The 18377-nt window shown below is 36.4% G+C and overlaps 1 protein-coding gene across 6 annotated transcripts in view; it reads left to right on the top strand.

The window, feature by feature from the left end:
* LOC138304642 (E3 ubiquitin-protein ligase PDZRN3-B-like) overlaps positions 1 to 18377 on the top strand; it is a 170700-nt gene that overhangs the window by 98573 nt on the left and 53750 nt on the right. For all 6 annotated transcript variants that reach the window (XM_069244818.1, XM_069244817.1, XM_069244821.1 and 3 more), the window contains one exon: positions 12514 to 12740. In XM_069244818.1, coding sequence (XP_069100919.1) covers positions 12514 to 12740 — 227 coding nt within the window. The remainder of the gene's footprint in view (positions 1 to 12513; positions 12741 to 18377) is intronic.

Genomic DNA, 18377 nt, shown 5'->3' with positions numbered 1-18377 from the left:
GTTGACAAACAGTGATGAAAAAACAACCTGTTGGTGCTTAAATAATTGATAAAGTGGAAGTGTTTTTCATGGTGATTTGTTATGACCCATGGTGTTATATTAACAAGCAGTTTCCATACATCATTGTTGGTCTCGGTCAACAGGGACAGTTTTAAGTAGCTTGCAATCCTACCAAGGTAAGGCCTAGTGCCATGTAACACCAGGGACATTTTAAAGTAGCTTGCAATCCTACCAAGGTAAGGCCTTGTGCCATGTAACACCAGGGACATATTTTAAAGTAGCATATGATCCTACCAAGGTAAGGCCGAGTGCCATGTAACATCAGGGACATGTTTTAAAGTAGCTTGCAGTCCTACCAAGGTAAGGCCTTGTGCCAAGTAACATCAGGGACAGTTTAAAGTAGCTTGCAATCCTACCAAGGTAAGGCCTAGTGCCATGTAACACCAGGGACATATTTTAAAGTAGCATATGATTCTACCAAGGTGAGGCCTAGTGTCTTCTCGGATAGACAGGTTACACCAGGGAAATGTTTTCTCAGATAGTGACATGTAACATCAAGGACGGTTGAAAGTAGCATGTATACCAAGATAAGGCCTAGCCTAGTGTCTTCTTAGATATACATGGCTTGCTTTAAGTTTTTAAAACAGATGAAATGTTGATGAAGAATATTTCTGTCTAATGGAATAATATATATACATTAAACACACTTTAATTTTGGTTTATGAAAGATTAGGTATTTCCTAATGCTTTAAAGATATGTTGGCCATTCTTTATAATCGTTTCAATATATTTGAAATCAAATGCACCCAGTTGTTTTGAATGTTATGACTGTATAAGGAATATATGGATATATACAGGATCCTTGAGATGGAACTGGAATACCATACCCAATTTGTACACAGCTAAATATGGTAACAAGTTGGGGTTACTTAGGTACCATAAGCCTCCTTTTCATTCCAATGTGCCAATTGTAGGTTGATGGTGAGACAGCCACAATTGTAACTGATGTTTTTGGTGCTGTTTCCATGGTAACCTCTTAACATCGTGGTGACTTGACACAGTTGTCCCAGCCTTCCTTATTGGGGAGAGAAAAACGGCAATAAAAGAGGAGATGGCCGTGTTGTTAGAGTGCGTACTCGATGGAACTTCTTTTGGCTTCAATTAGGCTATATGTCTATGGTAACAAGTCTCTCCATTATGTGCAACAGGTATCATTGGGAAAATGTTTGTTGATCACCAAAAAGATAAATATTTCCTGACAGGTTTTCAAAAGCAATATTCTGTGTTTGTTTACTTGATTACACAATAACTATTTGCGTGATTTTATTTATCCATTTAACAAGCTTAATAAAAAGTAACCTCAGGCCCGATCAGGACATCTTATCGGTAGTTAAATATCAGATTATTGATACCACCTTAAATGTTGCTGATAAATCAGTACTGTGGTTTTGTGTCCGTGATTGATCTCCTGTTTACACGATGCTGCTAAAGTACGATTTGATTTCCATAAACAGCGACGGTTATGATGACATTACGCGTAGTAGCTTGCAGTAAGTCACTGTGGTCCATGATCGATGGTGAAGTGACTTGTCGTAGGTCTACTAAACTGTACACACCATCAAACACACCGACAGACAATAAAGCCAGTTTTTGCAATGAAAGTGATTTTTATGAATTCTTATATCAATCTGTTGTTTGTATTAGCTGCCTAGGAAACACTTGGAGTGTGATTTACCTGCTATATTGGAGATAGATGATGACAGAAATAGACTCGCCATGACAGACGATCAGTTGGTCTGCTATGCAGGTAGTAGGCTGATGTATAGCTCATATAAGAGACTTCACCATTGATACGTGTACTAAGTTATAGGAATCTACCTCATAGGCAAGGTCGGAAGGAAGTTGGAAAAAACTATACCTGTAAAACTCCCTCTGAAGACCACCTAAAAACCACAGTATATAGGAACTATATACATACATGCAAACAATTTTCCAACTTCATTGTATATAAACACATATTTAAAAAAAAAAAAAAAAAATTCCATATTGTTTTTAGCAGCAACTTTCACTGTCTTGACGATATTGGCCATTACCTCTTTATAAAGACCAACTGTCTACAAAGACCACGAGTATCATCAGTATCTGTAGAACATTGTTGCTGTACCTTTACCTCTACGCAAAGACCACCTGTATTTAAAGACCATTTTCTTTGTTTTGAGAAAAGCCTCTATAAAAAAGATGTATTTTCTTTTTTTGAGAAAAGACTCTATAAAAAGATGTAGTTGTTCTGTCACCATGGTGCTGGTAATATTAATAAGTCATATGGTTGTATATAATTTGAAATTGGAAGGAATATAGGTCTACTGTAATTATAGGGGTACAATGATGTAAATTGTATTTTTGTCATGACATATTTCCTTGAATTCCTTTATCAAAGTCATTGTCCTAACATTGGCTTATGATCAACTGTTCGACCTAGTTTTGCTGATTTAAGTATGAAACATGATTACATTTTGACATGTTTTGCCCCTGGGATCAGAGATAGATTGACTTGCGTGTGACCATGTCAATATTACCAGGCTGACGATCTGAAGGTCGTTGGGGGAGGGGGTAACGGACAGACGGACAGACAGACAATTTGGACATGATGACTTATCCTGGTAATGATGATAGATGATCATAGCGATGATTCGATGAGGTGAGAATGTTATAGAAAGGCTACCACTGCATGCGGCTTAGATCCTGTCCTTTTAACAGGAAAAAATTGATCAGTTCCTTCCATTACGGTCACGTTGAATCCCATTTGTGTTGTTGAGTTTGTAAATATTTTATGAACTGGAATATTTACTAGCGTCTTCTGCCAGTATTTCATTCATGTAATTCTAAGACCAAGAAATAGTGAATTTCTTAACAAAAGTTGAAATTTTATTGAATTTTAGGAAATTTAAATTTGTGAAATTGTTGATGCCGAAGCGTACTGGAGGACGAGGTCGTGTCTATGAATGTGTACGGAGCACAATAGTGGGCTGGGGTAAGAACAATTATTTGTGGAATTTTTCACACATAATTGACAGGAATATTGACTTGGCATTTTGTTTGGATCAATAAAGCAGTATAAGATGATGACTAGGGCTAAGTAGAATGGCCTCCGGCACATGAGGCCTCTGATGGTGCCGATCGTATAAATGCCAGTATTTTCCTCCAGAATTCCTCCGAAAAATATGCACATTACTGATCCCTGTACTGATGTCTATCAGAAAACAGCATTAATCTCGAGTGTGGAGAAAAGACAAAATAGCAAGGAACAATTATATGGATTTTTGCTCCTATTATTATAGTGAGAAATGATGTGAAAGTGTTTTATTTCGTCAGATGTGAACGTCAAGCAGTTACCTATGGACAGTCAGTGACAGACGTCTCCGTCACTGCACACACCGTCGGCGCCCAGCATGTAGAAAATTGAGAAAGACTTCATCATTTTGCCATTCTATTGTTTAAGGAATTTAAATGAAGTGATCTGTCTAGAGAGACGACTACAGGTACCATAGGATAGCATCGCAATAGAGAAAGCTGTCACACGGCTGTGTGGCTCCGTGCGAGCGTGATGGCATGTGCGAGGCAGGGATGATGTCATGGATAGTACTATTAAATACACCAAGCCAAGATATCAAGATAAATTTCACTGAATCACGTAAAAGTCATCAAATGTATCGTCAATTCTCTGTTAAGCATTAATACCGAGTAATGTAGTGAAAATTTTATGGTGACTTATCATGATGCCTTGCTATTTACTTGGCACGGTTTATAGTGAAATGTCTCTGCATCGTGAGATAGACTCAGTTCCTCAGGATTTACCGTCGTTTACAGATGCATTGTGCCGTTAACACAACTCTTAATGAACGTGCTTACTTCAGAACTATCAGGTGAGTGACAGGTAAAACTATATAATAGGTATTGTCTTGTAATTTTTTAATCAGAATCAATTATTGGTATACTGATTAGTTACAGGGGTCAAGGGTCAGTTAACAAGGGTCAAAGTTCAGCCTGGGATTAAATAATGAACAGGGAGATACATAGCTATTGATTTTGTCGGAGGGGATTAGCCCCAACATGCTCCCCTAGGGACCATGGCAAAAAGCTGTGTTGTTGCTTGTTCCTAGCATCGATACATCAAACAGTGTTCATTGACTCGGCTTCATTTCAATACAGCTAAATAATTGGAAAGGCATATTTGCCTTGTGGTCTGCTTACTAAAAAATTATACCTTCCTCCAATATTTTTTTAATGCGTAATGTGGGTCAGGAAACGAAGGAAATAAAATCTGCAAGGTTGGGGGGAGTGGGGGGGTTGGGGAGTGAAAATGGTTTACAGAGAGGAACAGTTGGTGTGTCGAGTACTTCAGGAGATGATTCAACATGCAGGATGGGTAGAGGATGTAGAAGCAGGTATCACTCACCAACAGCTTGCATGGTCCAGAAATTAAACCGTTCTAATTTCTTCCCTTTCGGTATTTTATACTAGTGATCATATTAAAAGTGTATTTTGGATGAAAGTAGTTCTGAAAATCAATCCAGAAATCTGAAAGCCCTTGAAAGCGATGTACTAAATGAGATAAATCGTGTTTTGTTGTGTGGACTAGGCATTTTAAATGTTTATACAGGACATAAAAATGACGGTGAAGCCCCTGATAGATGTTTGTATGTATATACTGTCTATATCCTTAAAACACTAGAAAAACTCCCTGTGTCCCCTGATAGATGTTTGTATGTATATACTGTCTATATCCTTAAAACACTAGAAAAACTCCCTGTGTCTGTTTAAATTATGAATCGGATAACCATAGGGGTCCGTTAATCGTAAAGTCAAGTGTAAATGATGGCTTTTCTCACTGGCTCGAAAAAAAATATACGCATGTAGTTGTATACATGGATTGTAGAAATACGCAAGTGTATTCTCCCTAGAGGAAGTAATAGAGGATAGTTTTGACGGATCTTTTCTCAGGCTTCAGGGCACCTTGTCATTATTTTCTTAGTCTAAAGCAGACGTTGTAATGCATACAAGATCAAAGTTAAGCTAATCATCAATTCATCTATACAAAAATATTTCTGCTGAAATCTTTTTTAAATGTTTCGGTCTGACTTCAAATGAATTTGGGCTTGTAGTTTTTACTGTACTTAATGAATTTTGACTAAGACAGGGGCTTTAACAAGATATAGAATGGCAGTTGCCGTTTTTAACTGAAAATTTAGTATAGATCAATTTGACATTAAAATTGATAAGGCTTAATTCAATGATGGGTAATCATATTGATTGAATTGAAAATAACGATAAGGAAGTTAGGGTTTATTGGTTCAATTCTGAACAAACAATTTTTTTTGGCCAAGTTTATGAATGCTTAGGAATGGTAATAATTTGAGAGTATGCCTTCGAGGAAGTATTTTGCGAGTCTGACGAGGTCTCGTGAAGATGTTTTTGGGGCCGTATACAGACAATTGCAATGTTAGTTGAAGCTATGTGCTCCATATGGAATCAATATCCTATATGCCCATCAGTTGGTAAGGAACTATCTTTGTACAGGGATTAACTTGTGCTACCAGGCGCATAAAATGAATTTTGATAATTAAATTTTCACGAAAGATTGAAGCCTGTTCTCCTGTGGCTGTATATTGGTCGTATCTAATGGAACATGTATATTGTCGAGTTGTGGAGCGGCTTCCACTTTCACAACTTGAAAAGACAGATATCAGCTTTAAGTAGATTTATATACCTTGTTTTAAATAGATTTGTATTTGATTTTTACAAACGGAAGATTATAAGCCATGATAGCGACTGTTACAGCCCTATTAAGTGAAGTGGCATCAACTGCACATTCCCATGTAGGAAACAACATGTTGCATCAGTTCAAAGACAATATAATGATATCTGAGGTGGGTTTAATATAAGCAATAAATGCTGAGTTTTGGCCACAATTCAAGTAATTGAGCTGATATGGAATATTGAGTCTGGTGTAGCCCTGTAAGGCTGTTTTAGTGACTGACTGTGTAACATTGTGTCGATCATTGTTTTATTCCCCACCATCCTCCATTTGTATGACTGCATTAGAAATATAGATTTCAAAAGAGTTTTACATGCATTATAAATTGTGATCATAATTTTTATGTTGTCCATAATTGTTAAATAGCTAAAGTTTAAATAGTGATAATTTTGTGGAAAGAGATAAACAATTTTTTTTTTGAAAGCCTGTGCATCTTTATGACAAGACACGGTGAAATATTGCAAGGCAAAGGATTACCATGGAAGAAAAGTGGATATTACTATTTAAAATCTTTTGTGTGAACATGAATCAAAAATTTTGTTATAGGGATGAAACCATTATCTTATATCATCACTGCTGTTTTCATTGGCATATATCCCTTTAGTGTCAGTCTGCTCAGAGAAGGTCACATGATCAGCCAGTTCTCGGGGTCAATGATAATGTTCAATGTAAGGTTGTCAAAATACGCTATAAATAGAACCATTCACCATCGAAATGAGGCTTCAGCATCTACGCTGGTGGTAGAGATTAGACCTTTCTGATTGAAAAGATTGTCATTTGCAAACAGGAAATGGATAGCTGTACATAAATTAACTTGTGTAAGTTTCCTGACGATCTGTCCAGATAAACTCCAGTATCCTTGTTTAAAGGAAGCTTGTTAGTAGAGCATTGGAGAAGAGGCGTCGGGTATTATCATGGTTTAGAAACATTGGGAATTGTTTCCCTATTTGATCCCACTTGAGTATGACCATTTCGAAAGTAAGATGAATCTGTTCATTCCTGACGAGTTAAGTATGACATGTCGTCTGCTCCTTGAGTTTGACCATTTTATAAAGAATTGCATTACAGACAGATTTGTTAATGTCTGGCTTTTAGGTTATGAAGTGTCGTCTGCTCAACAACATGTTGAAATATCCTGTAAGATTCATATTCTAACTCCCATTGAAATGTTTGGAAGCAGACGTCACTAATCTCTGAGATACATCAATAAAATATCTTGCGGTTCCTACAAATATTTTTTAGAATCTTGAAATTGGTTTTAATCTGTATGAAATGGGTCCATATTCTGCCCTAGCAATTTCTTATCTTTTCACTCCTTGAGCAGCACTAGGTTTTGTCTTCTGCTGAAGGGTATCTGGGTTCTTAAGAGATTACAAGAAACATCTCATGCTGGTGATGTCTATGATAGGCCATAGTTTACCTCGGATAAACCCATGTGTACATACATTGAGCCTGTGATCTGTGACGCACTGCCTAAAAAACAAGCTTGTTTATCACATTATGATGTAAAATGCATCTTTACCAAGTACATTAAACGGACCGATTGGCCTTTTTCTCGTTTTGAAATATTTTTTTGTCTGTCTGTTTGTGTGGGTTAATGTGTAAATCAGTTTAACAATGGAATATTTAGTGGTCGTCATTAATAATTCATAGATTATATAAATATGGGTCTACTCGCTGACCCCCTTAATACTGTCAGATTTCTATGTGTACACTCCTTGTCCTTATCCTTAGTTGTTTATTGTGTATGATAAAACACCTTGTTTACATAAATAAAAAACAAATTAAAGCTTATTCAACTGTTATTTAACAGAATGAAAACATATTTTGGAAGCATTTCATTTGAAGTCTGGTCCAACAAACAGACATTGTGGAAATCCAACTTAGGTTTCATTCTTTGAGTGTTTCATTCTTTGATAAAGCTTTGAGTGTGAATTTAGCAAAAATTATATAGTTACGATACAATTTCACTTTTTAAGACTCTAAACCGCATTTTATACGATTGATTCATAGCAAGACATAAACATCTGAGGCAGGCATTATGAAGCTATTTGTGCTGACACGGCAACGATGGAGATTACTGGATGTCACGTCTTCATTAATGGAATTATGTCATCATGGCCATGAAATCACAAAAATTCACGCGAAAATCATTAAGATTTTTGTCCACAAATCACCATGACGGCGTCTTTAACACGAAATGACAGAACAAGGCTCAAGGCGTTGGGAGGATGGCCATCTTTCTTCTCCGTCACATTTCCTGGTGTCTGAAATAATGTCATCTTCTACACTTTTACAAAGGGATCTCATAAATAATAATTCTGTTACGGCTGTTAAACAGAACAAATTGCAATCCTTCACTCCAAGTTAGGGAGCAGAGAGACGATTTCATTATCACTCGTACTTAATATGACAGGAGTGTCGTGACATTTAAGGGGGAGGGGTTACGTGACCTTTTTTTGTTTGGGTCCTCAGGACATTGTCTTACGTTGACCAGAGTGACGGGACATCACACACTGTAATTGAATACTTTACTAACAATAAAAAATGGTCATGGTTGAGTGATATTTCAACCGGTCACGTGTGATGAAGTGTCTGGGGTCGTAATCATGATAAGGTGACCCATATATACTAATGAGGCCGTGGGTTACCTGTTAGGCATGTGACATAACTCACCAGTTCAGGTATCAGTGTTGTTTATCATTTTCATTTCATTTCATAAACATGAAACATCAAAAACAAAAGCAAAGTTTTTGTTTTGAAAATGTCATATGAAGCTATATAAGGAATGGCTCAGATAAACTTCCTTTGTATATTAATTATTACTTCAAACCAAAAATAGTTGATAGAATTACTGTACCTGTAGCTTCATAAATGACTTTAAATGCAAATTACCTGTAAAATCTTTCTAAACAATCTGGTACTATGAACTATGTCAATCTTCATTTGCTATAAGCTTAGATTAATTCATAAAGTACCTACTGCAGATTAGCGATATTGTGCAATTATCATAGATTTCAAATAACATATGGGAGAAATAAAATACGTTTGATGATTCTAGATGGAAATGGCAAATTATGTTTCTATAATGGCCATGGTTCCTGTCTTTGATGTCCATTGTACCTGCCATTGGCAACGAAGCAGGAAGCCGGTTTGTACTGAACGACCCTGCTCCTGATTGGCTGACATAGGGATGCCCACTCGCCCTGAGTGCTGGACATTACCAGATTGATGTAATTGAGGATATCAATACCGTTTCAGTGTGTGTGTAATTCTCCACGATCCATTCCCTAATACTCCTATATAGAATTTAGTTGGAACAGATTGAATAAGATAACCAACTATATTTAATCAACAGTTTTTTTCCCACTTTATTTCTCTGCTCCGTCCTACAGTAGCGCCAGCCGTTTGCAATTGCAAAACGTAAGGTTTAATCAACACGGTTAAAACCTTCCGATCTGTCTTATCCCGGGACAGGTTTAATCTGTAACGATGGTGCCAAGCAACGCATGGCATTGATTTTTCAAAATAAGAAAAATCTGTGGAGTTAAAACAATATTTTTATTTAAAAATTTCTGTGGATGAAAATCAAAATTTGTTTGCCCAGCTTTGGAAAACAATTAAATCTGGGAACAGATCAGTGAGGATAGGTATATCATATTGACTTTATGATTGTATATATGGATCTTTAGACCTATCATTAGCTATTATCTCCCCTGCCCAGAGATAAAGAGAAACGATACGATCAGTTTGACCTCCCACAGACCAAAACACAGACACAGCTGTCAGACCTGAGCTACATCTTTTTATCTGACCTAGTTTTTACCTAATCATCCCCAATTTTCACCTTATCTATGACTATTTTTATATCCATCTCCTATTGTGGAGAATCACAATGATTGGTTAAGTAAACTCTATTCTGATTGGATGATATTAGGCTATTCTCGGTTACAACATGCAGATTGATGTGAAAATATTGTCATATTTTATAATCCTGAGATTCAATGTTCAGCCAGACATCTGATAATGGATCATGATGATTTTTTATCTCATAATTACAATGACTGTATATATTAATAAATATTGGCCAATAATTTCACCATATTTGAATGTTTTATGTTTGATTTAATGCTATGAATATGGAAAGTTATATTATACTTCGAAATCATGATAGTTAATTTTTACTATCAAAAAGAAATTTCTGTACATCAGTTGACCATTAAGGAAGATTTGATTGGTTTGTTGTAGTGATTGACCTTGACCTTCTATGAGATAGTATGTTACTTATATCTGTGGTAATGCTTGATTGGAAAGTTTGACCTTTTGACAATGACTTTGTGATGCATTAACTGAGATACCTTTTTATATCAATTCTAACTTGTTGTTGTGTACAAAGGTAGTTTGTGGAAACATCCTCCCATCCACTCCCACCCATCCTCCACCCATATCCTCCCCTGTCTGCTATTCGAAAGTGTCTCCAGCCAGAGATAACTACAGGGTGTGGACAAGATTCCAGTCCTAGTCCATCACACAGACCTATAGAAGTAGCCATGTTGTTCTGACATCATCATATGGTTTGATTTTGTACCTATGTACAGTATGTGGTCTTTTAATGTCCTAGGCACCTTCAGTAATGTGGAGCATGAATGGTGGAAGGAGACTAATACAAAGGGGGAGTTATACACCCTGACTGAGCACAGTTCTAGTATGAAAAGTATCTTACAGATATCTAATGAAACACAGTAACACTCCAATCCAATTTGATGGTGGGTGACGGAAGAGGGAAGGAGGGGATTTTACCTATGTTTGTCTTGTTCTGTTACCTCCCAACCCAGACTTTACATGTTTGGGGGTATATGCATCTATCAGGCCTTAGTTTGTATTTTATCTGACCATACATCAATTATATTATAGAGAATTGTGGTTTCTCGTCTGTAACCTTACACATAACTTTATCCATTGGCTGATCAATTTCATCTCTCTTTGATTTTATCGATCTTGCTATCATCAAAAACTGTTCCGATTAATTTCATCAGAAATGTTTTCAAGAAAATTTATTGAATGAGGGATGCTTACAAATATGAATCAACCTTGCACTTAATTGAATTATTTGATGCGAAAACCTGTTGTTTTGGTTATAGAAGTCTTAGTGCCCCCCCATTGTACTGGAGGGGACCTATACCATCACTACAAACCCTTTGTAGTTCTGTTTAATCCCTAGATTTCACACCCCGCCCCAACTAATTGATTAACATAATTGACAGTTTTACAAAGTTCTAATATGATTAGAACATTTCACACAGTAAAAAAACAAACCTCAAGTGATTTTGTAAGTGATAACTATGAAAAATTTATGTTACAAATTGCTTTTGTCATGGTTTTTTTTTTATTCGATCAAGCAAATAACTCCATCAGTTAAAGTGAAAGCGATTATTGTCAATGAAATGGAAGCGAAAGGTAGAAGATCCATTAACCGCAGGGGGAAAAAGTAAGAAAAAAAAGCAAATAAAAAAAAAAGATAGTTTTTAAAATTTCTCTTGTTTTCTGATGTAGACTGTCACATGCTGACAAGATAAACGGGACTGGTATTAATTGCTGGGGAGGAGGATAGTTAAAAGCATTCAATTGTAATTTCCCAATGGGTAGTTGTTTCCCTGTTACTGATCGCAGGACCGATAAAAGATTTGAATATGTGACTCTGTTGTGTGACAGAGAGTGTGTGTACGGTATATGTGTCTGTGATGTAGACTAAAGATGGGGTAATTAGTAATGAAGTTTATCAAAATCAAAGCCACAGACTTATAAGGTTTCTAGTAATCTTCGGTTTTGGTACAGGTGTGGTTTGGTGGCGTGAGTAATACACACAATAGGGAAATATTAATGAGATTTACGCACGTGTTAGAAACACATCTGATAAACCAATTCATCCCCTCCTTGGCGGAGGAGGGACTTTAGACTCGGAACCAGATAAAAAATTTATACAGAAAGTGAGAATCACTTGTGTAAAAATGTTGTACAGCGTCCTAAATGAGTAATCGGCTGGTTGTCGCGGTGATGCATGCCGAGGTATTGATTGATTGGGTCACCTTACAGGTAGTGTAAGGGGAGGTGGCGGGAGTCAAAGCAGCACAAAAGGTCGCACTTGATTGGACAAGCATTTCACTTACTCACAATCACGCTCCCATGTGGCAATAAAAAACGTAAAAACAGCGATGGTGTCAATTGATAATCATAATTAATTGATTTCACACTTTGCGGAGCTGCTTTTAATTCATTGAGACTGGATTTATTCTGCTAGATAGAAACGTGTGTCTGCTGTTATTTCTGGGCATGTTTTCCAGGTAGATGGTTTGTGTGTTTTTTGTTTCATTGTTTGATATATAAACAAGAAGCCAAACCAACATCTGGCTGTTGTTGTATGGAGGAATTTCTAATGGACGGCTTACTTTGTCTGAATACCTTCACAGCAAAAAGAGTGCAAACATGCGTTTTCTGGTGTGGAATTTGTGTAATGAGCTAAGAAATGAAAGATGATATTTTACCATTGTCTGTGTACAGGTGTTCATTTTAAACTTGTCCTTTCACTGGAACCGACTGTTCAACTTCATTTGTGAGTGGAATAGTTAGATGTGCAGCCATATTGTACCAGTGTGTTGATGTTGTGGATGCTAATTTTGTGTGTTGATTGTGTTTTATAGGTAAATGGTCAGGATTTATCCAAGTCGTCACACGAAGAGGCCGTCGAGGCGTTCCGCACGGCGCAAGAACCCATTGTGGTTGAGGTTCTACGCAGGGTCAACAAAAATAAAATGAAAAATAGATCTCCCACCATGGTATCCATAGGAACGCAAACAGAGGAAGAAATATATGGATTTAATCGTCCCCCCACACCACCACCTCCGATCTTCCCATTCCCGACCAGTGGGTAAGTCAGCTCTTTCATTCTAAACGAAAATGTTTTCTGATTGTTCCTATAAGGCATGATAGAATTTCTTTCTGTCCTACTATTTTTTCTAAAATTAACTCTTTTGCTCTGCAGTTTTTGCATAGAAAAAATATATGCTATCTTTATCAGCAATATATTGTAAGGATGCATTTTATTGCCAATTGAAAGTTTCAAAATGTAAGAAAAAAAACTATAAATTTATGCGTGAAGTCTTAAAGAAAAACCACGGCCAATTTAGCAGCAGGTTGTTCCAGAGCCGACTTTATCAGCAGATAAATAGGATATTATTACAGACTATCAAATCTGATAGGGAATTAAACTTAAATAAATTAAAACGTTTGGGTATATATCAAGGCAATAGACCCAGTTCTGTACAATTAAATAGAGATCTGATTAGCTGTATTGATAAGGACGTAAGAGCCAGGAAAACCGAGTGCACAACTGGCAGGATCAGGTGCACAGCTAGCATGCTAGGGAACCTAATCGGGCAGATTCTTCCTTATACCCAACCCTCTCATACCAACATGTGCTCCACCGTCATTCCTAGTCAGCCTACCCAGCTGAAATCTTACATTCCATAAATCAATTTCTAACAAATTCAGTCATTGTTTTGAATACTCTTATCCTTGGTATCAGAATTTTGACTATTAAAAAGTAACATTTTGTGGAGTTATTGTTTCTTAAAACAAAATATTTTGAAGGTTTGTGATTTGGAATCTATGTTTGTATGCTAACCATACATGTGCGTGTGGAAGGAAGAGATAGGGAGGATCAAGTGTAAGATAGGGGCTGACCCATACAAATCTACAACAATATGTCATGTCTAAGAGTCATTCAACTTCCTCCCTACCAGTTCACATTTGTTTCTGATATTTCTCTCCCCAAACACCCAATCAACTCCCCTGCCCAGTTTCTCCCCTAGTTTACGAGCCTTTCATGTGACCGTGATACCTTGACTTATTATCACCTGACAGCATCTACGGCTTTGACAGCCGCCCCTCCCCCTTCGACAAGTATCTAGTTCCCCCAAACTATGTCCTTTCTGTCTCCTACAAATAGATTTCCTACATTTCAAAACCCCTTCTGTCTGATTTACAGACATCTTTGTCTAGATTGAGCCTCATGGATGATTTCTCTTTGTCGGCTGATTAACCATGAGAATCCCAAAGACTTTACATAACTTACATATTGTACAACTTATTTATATTGTGAATGTCATCATTGTGCCAAAAAATTAGCGCTTCATTTATCAGTTGGTAAACTGAATAAAAAGTGTAAATACATTACTCATATTACACAAACTTCCCCACCCATCCACCTTTGTTTTTGAATACAATTGCAAGCAGTAAATTTATTTTTTGAGATGCTTATATCAGTTTTGGTTTAATGATTTCAATGTTAATTGCAAATGTTGGACTTGTCTTAAGATTTTGTCAGAGGGGAAAATAAATCAGTCAGGGTAAAATTTCAGTAAGGAAATCTCAACTCTCCGCCATTCCAAGTTGCTCCGTTAGAGAAATTATTCTGTGTGCAATGAAAAAATCATTGTTTGCAAGCAACTGTTCACTAGGTTTTAAATATATTTTTGTTTCATCAAAGCCGTTCTGTACATTATAATCAGTTATAATAGTAATAGCACTTCATTCCTCAGCGAAAATAAAAACTCTTCATTCTATCTGTGATACCCCTAGATGATAAAGTGTTATATATGAGTGTTTATCTCGTTGTGGATGTGTTTGCTATACTGATAAGTTTCCAATACATTTATGACGATATTTTGAGAGTTATTAGCACGAGCACTTATCAACTAGACTACTTCCTTATACTCAGAACTCATTATATTCGCGTTACTTCCAGTTCTAATGTATTGCCGTTTTTCTCCGAGTTCCAAAAATACAGTCGGTAAGGGGTAGAACAGCTGCTACAGAGATAGACGGGACAAGATAGACCAGGCTAACATCCACATCAACAGGAAACGTAAAAACAGTTAAAACACAACATCACACAAACTGCACCGGGGGAATACTGACGATACAACTTCAGTATCTTTTTAATTTACACATGTATAAATATTACAACAGTTGTCTTTTCGGTGATACATTTGTCTTTAGTAGTCGGTCGTACCCCTAGATGATAAAGTGTTACCTATGAGTGTTTATCTCGTTGTGGATGTGTTTGCTATACTGATAAGTTTCCAATACATTTATGACGATATTTTGAGAGTTATTAGCACGAGCACTTATCAACTAGACTACTTCCTTATACTCAGAACTCATTATATTCGCGTTACTTCCAGTTCTAATGTATTGCCGTTTTTCTCCGAGTTCCAAAAATACAGTCGGTAAGGGGTAGAACAGCTGCTACAGAGATAGACGGGACAAGATAGACCAGGCTAACATCCACATCAACAGGAAACGTAAAAACAGTTAAAACACAACATCACACAAACTGCACCGGGGGAATACTGACGATACAACTTCAGTATCTTTTTAATTTACACATGTATAAATATTACAACAGTTGTCTTTTCGGTATTCGACCAAATAAGTGCTCAGGGGAGTCTTAACAAATTGAAGCAAATAAGGGGGCGCTTAATAGAAACAAATTTGGACTAGCCTATCATAACATTATTCTACAAAGTAAGCCTTAAATCAATTTGCAAAAAAAGGATATCAGTAATGAAACCAACACAGTTTTAATATTTTCAGTCTGCATTTAATTTGAGATAAGTGAAATTGAAGTCTTAAAATAGGGGGAGGGGCGCTTATAGGGATGGGGCACTTATTGGATCAAATACGGTGTTTTAGTCAAATCTTGTTATGAAATTAACGCCAATGCCCATTATTGGAACCTTGTTAATTCATTGAAATCTTTAAAGAAAGTAATTGATTGTTGATTTAACATGGATAAAGGTGTATCTTGCTTAAAAAATTCATCACCATTGGTACCTGTAGATAGAGTGCTCAGGAACTTTAAAACTTTCTTTTTCAACCTTGACTGATCTGAAAAAACATTTGGACTTTTTTTGCTCTATCTATAGTGTTTTAATAGGACAGCTTGAAGATAGAATGGTATTAAAAAAACACAAACGAACTGTAAACTGTGGAATTTCATAACAATTAGAATTAACACCACCCGTCTACAGTCGAGGATCGATATAACGGTTCAGTTTCAACCAAAATATTTTCTCTGTCAATGATAAAGATGGGATACTGTTATTTTAGGACATTACTTCCGTAAGATTAGATAGATAGAGTTTTTCTGCACTTTCTGCCTATCAGACGATGAATTAGTATATCACATTCCTCCTACTCTTAAAAGTCTTCACAAATCGGAATGCTAGTAGGAGGATATGCTATCATTTATCCTGAGATTCTTTTCTGTAAAATAGTCCAACATTACTGGGGTGCAGGTGCTTGCTAAAACCACAGTTTTGTTCAACTGTAGATATTTAGTCGCCGATAGGTTTAAAATATAATGTAAATTAATATCTTGTCTTTCCAAAGTACGAGGAGAATAAAAAGCTTTTGAACATTCCTTCGGAGATCGTGTTTTGGATGTCTAAGAGGCACCAGGCGCACGCAGCACATGTACTGCGGATCTATAAAAAATGTTATCGCGTAATCACATCATCATAAACTGCATTGAACTTCTGGGGATTCTGAATGAGCTGGAAATGTTCCTGATGGCTTACCCACAAAACACGTGCAAACGTGCATATGCTATTGTGGTTGACACGGTTGAATGATTAAGTGTACGATAAAACGTTTTGTGGATTCAGGCAGATGAAACAGTCATCCGTAGAGCCATGAGGCATACAAAAATGCACCATTTTGCCAGGTTTTTCTGTGCCATACAAGTAGGATATATTGAGCCAAAATTCCTGAAGATTCTTTTTCGACTAGAACCCTTTATTATATATAAGACCTATTTCAGGGATGCCAAGTTCAATGATTTTGTCCCAAGTAATTAAGGCATTGTTATTTCTGTTTGAAAAGATGGATGCATGTCGCTATAAGATAAAGTTTCCTTTAGGGTATTGAATATTTTATAGTTCCTGATCAGGATATATACAATAATCAACGGTGTTAAGTTGTGGCAATGAGTTCCGATACATAGAAAAATCGTAACTTAGTCCTGTGAATTGTTTTTCATGAATCGCAGTGAATCGCTTTCAACAGGAAATGTTGGACTAAGTTAGGTGTAATCACGATACTGTCACAGGAAACTCCTTTTGATGAAGCTTTTCTGTGATTACTCTCACTCTTAGAACTGCTCTCTCTGGATTAATTATTTATCACATAATTCTCATTGGTGGAGATAAGTTAATCCTGAGTACATACACCTGACAGCTCCACTGGCCGTAAACTACCTAATACCGGGGAATAAACTAGCGATCAAGGCCCTTACTGGTGTAGACAAAAACATGCCTTTACCATTGATCTGGTGAGACCTTAGCTAGAAGTTCAACTCGATTTGAACCCTTTGAAGAAGAGATGTCTTCTCAGAAGATCTAGAAGATCTTCGAGAAGCCATTCAAGAGCTACAAATCGATTGACCAGAAGTTATATTCTGTCAAGATGACAAACATGTGCATACTACAGCCTCCCAAATCACTAAAAACACATATATCATGTACACAGGAAGTTGTCCTTTTCTTTCTAATTTTATGATGCTTGAAGTAGAATTTAACTGTCATGTTTTCAGTTCAGTTTATGGCTCTGTGACTGATGCTTGAGAAAACAAGGGTAGATTACTCTTTATCTGTCAGAAGGGAATATAAAAGATAAGCTGAAATAAATCTCCTATGGTTACAAGTTGATGATTCCTGTGAAATAAAAGCAAAATTAGTAAAAAAAAATATGTGGTAGGTATTTGGATGAAGCAGGGATATTAAAACCCTGGAACCAGACAAGTGATGTGGAGAGAAAGGTGAACTGAATCGGTCCCAATTACTGCTGATCGACACTAAAGATACGCCTCTTTTTGATCTGTTTGTAAATGAACATAAAAAATTTCAGAATTTTCATCTTCAAACACCAGTATTTCTGGGTGTTGCCAGGTACCTACACTGGCAGCCATTTTATTTGGCCTAGCTGACAATTGATTTGCACTTAAGTGGAATCGTTATGCTTCATTATAAGGATAGGGCCTGCTTGATTTACTGATAGAGAGCCAGAAACACTGGGAAGACTACGTACTACTTGTGTGGGTAACTTATATTCAACAAAAAGAAATAGAAAAACTTTCAGAATTGGTAAAATGTTTTATTAAAGATGCTCCACCGCTGACAAATGGTATTTTTTCACTATTAAAAACAGGAGCAGACGATTAAGTATTTTTCTTCAGTTACAAAAGTTACTTACTTTACACCATTACCATCAATGAAAAGTTTGAGCTTCTAATTTTACTTCAAGTTAAAACTATGAAAAATAATTAATTGCATCCCGAAAAAAATCCGTACCACTATATCCTGTATGAAATGAACTACTGAATGTGCATGTACCAAATGCAAGATAAATTATTTTATATTATTTTTTGTGTTAATTAGACTATTATATACACAATTAAACACCAATTATTGTTCAAATGATAAATATCATTTTTGGTCTGTCG

The sequence above is a fragment of the Argopecten irradians genome, chromosome 12, assembly GCF_041381155.1.
Source record: "Argopecten irradians isolate NY chromosome 12, Ai_NY, whole genome shotgun sequence".
Lineage (NCBI taxonomy): Eukaryota > Metazoa > Mollusca > Bivalvia > Pectinida > Pectinidae > Argopecten > Argopecten irradians.
Note: the sequence above shows the minus strand (reverse complement) of the source record. Positions and strands in the feature narration are given on the sequence as shown.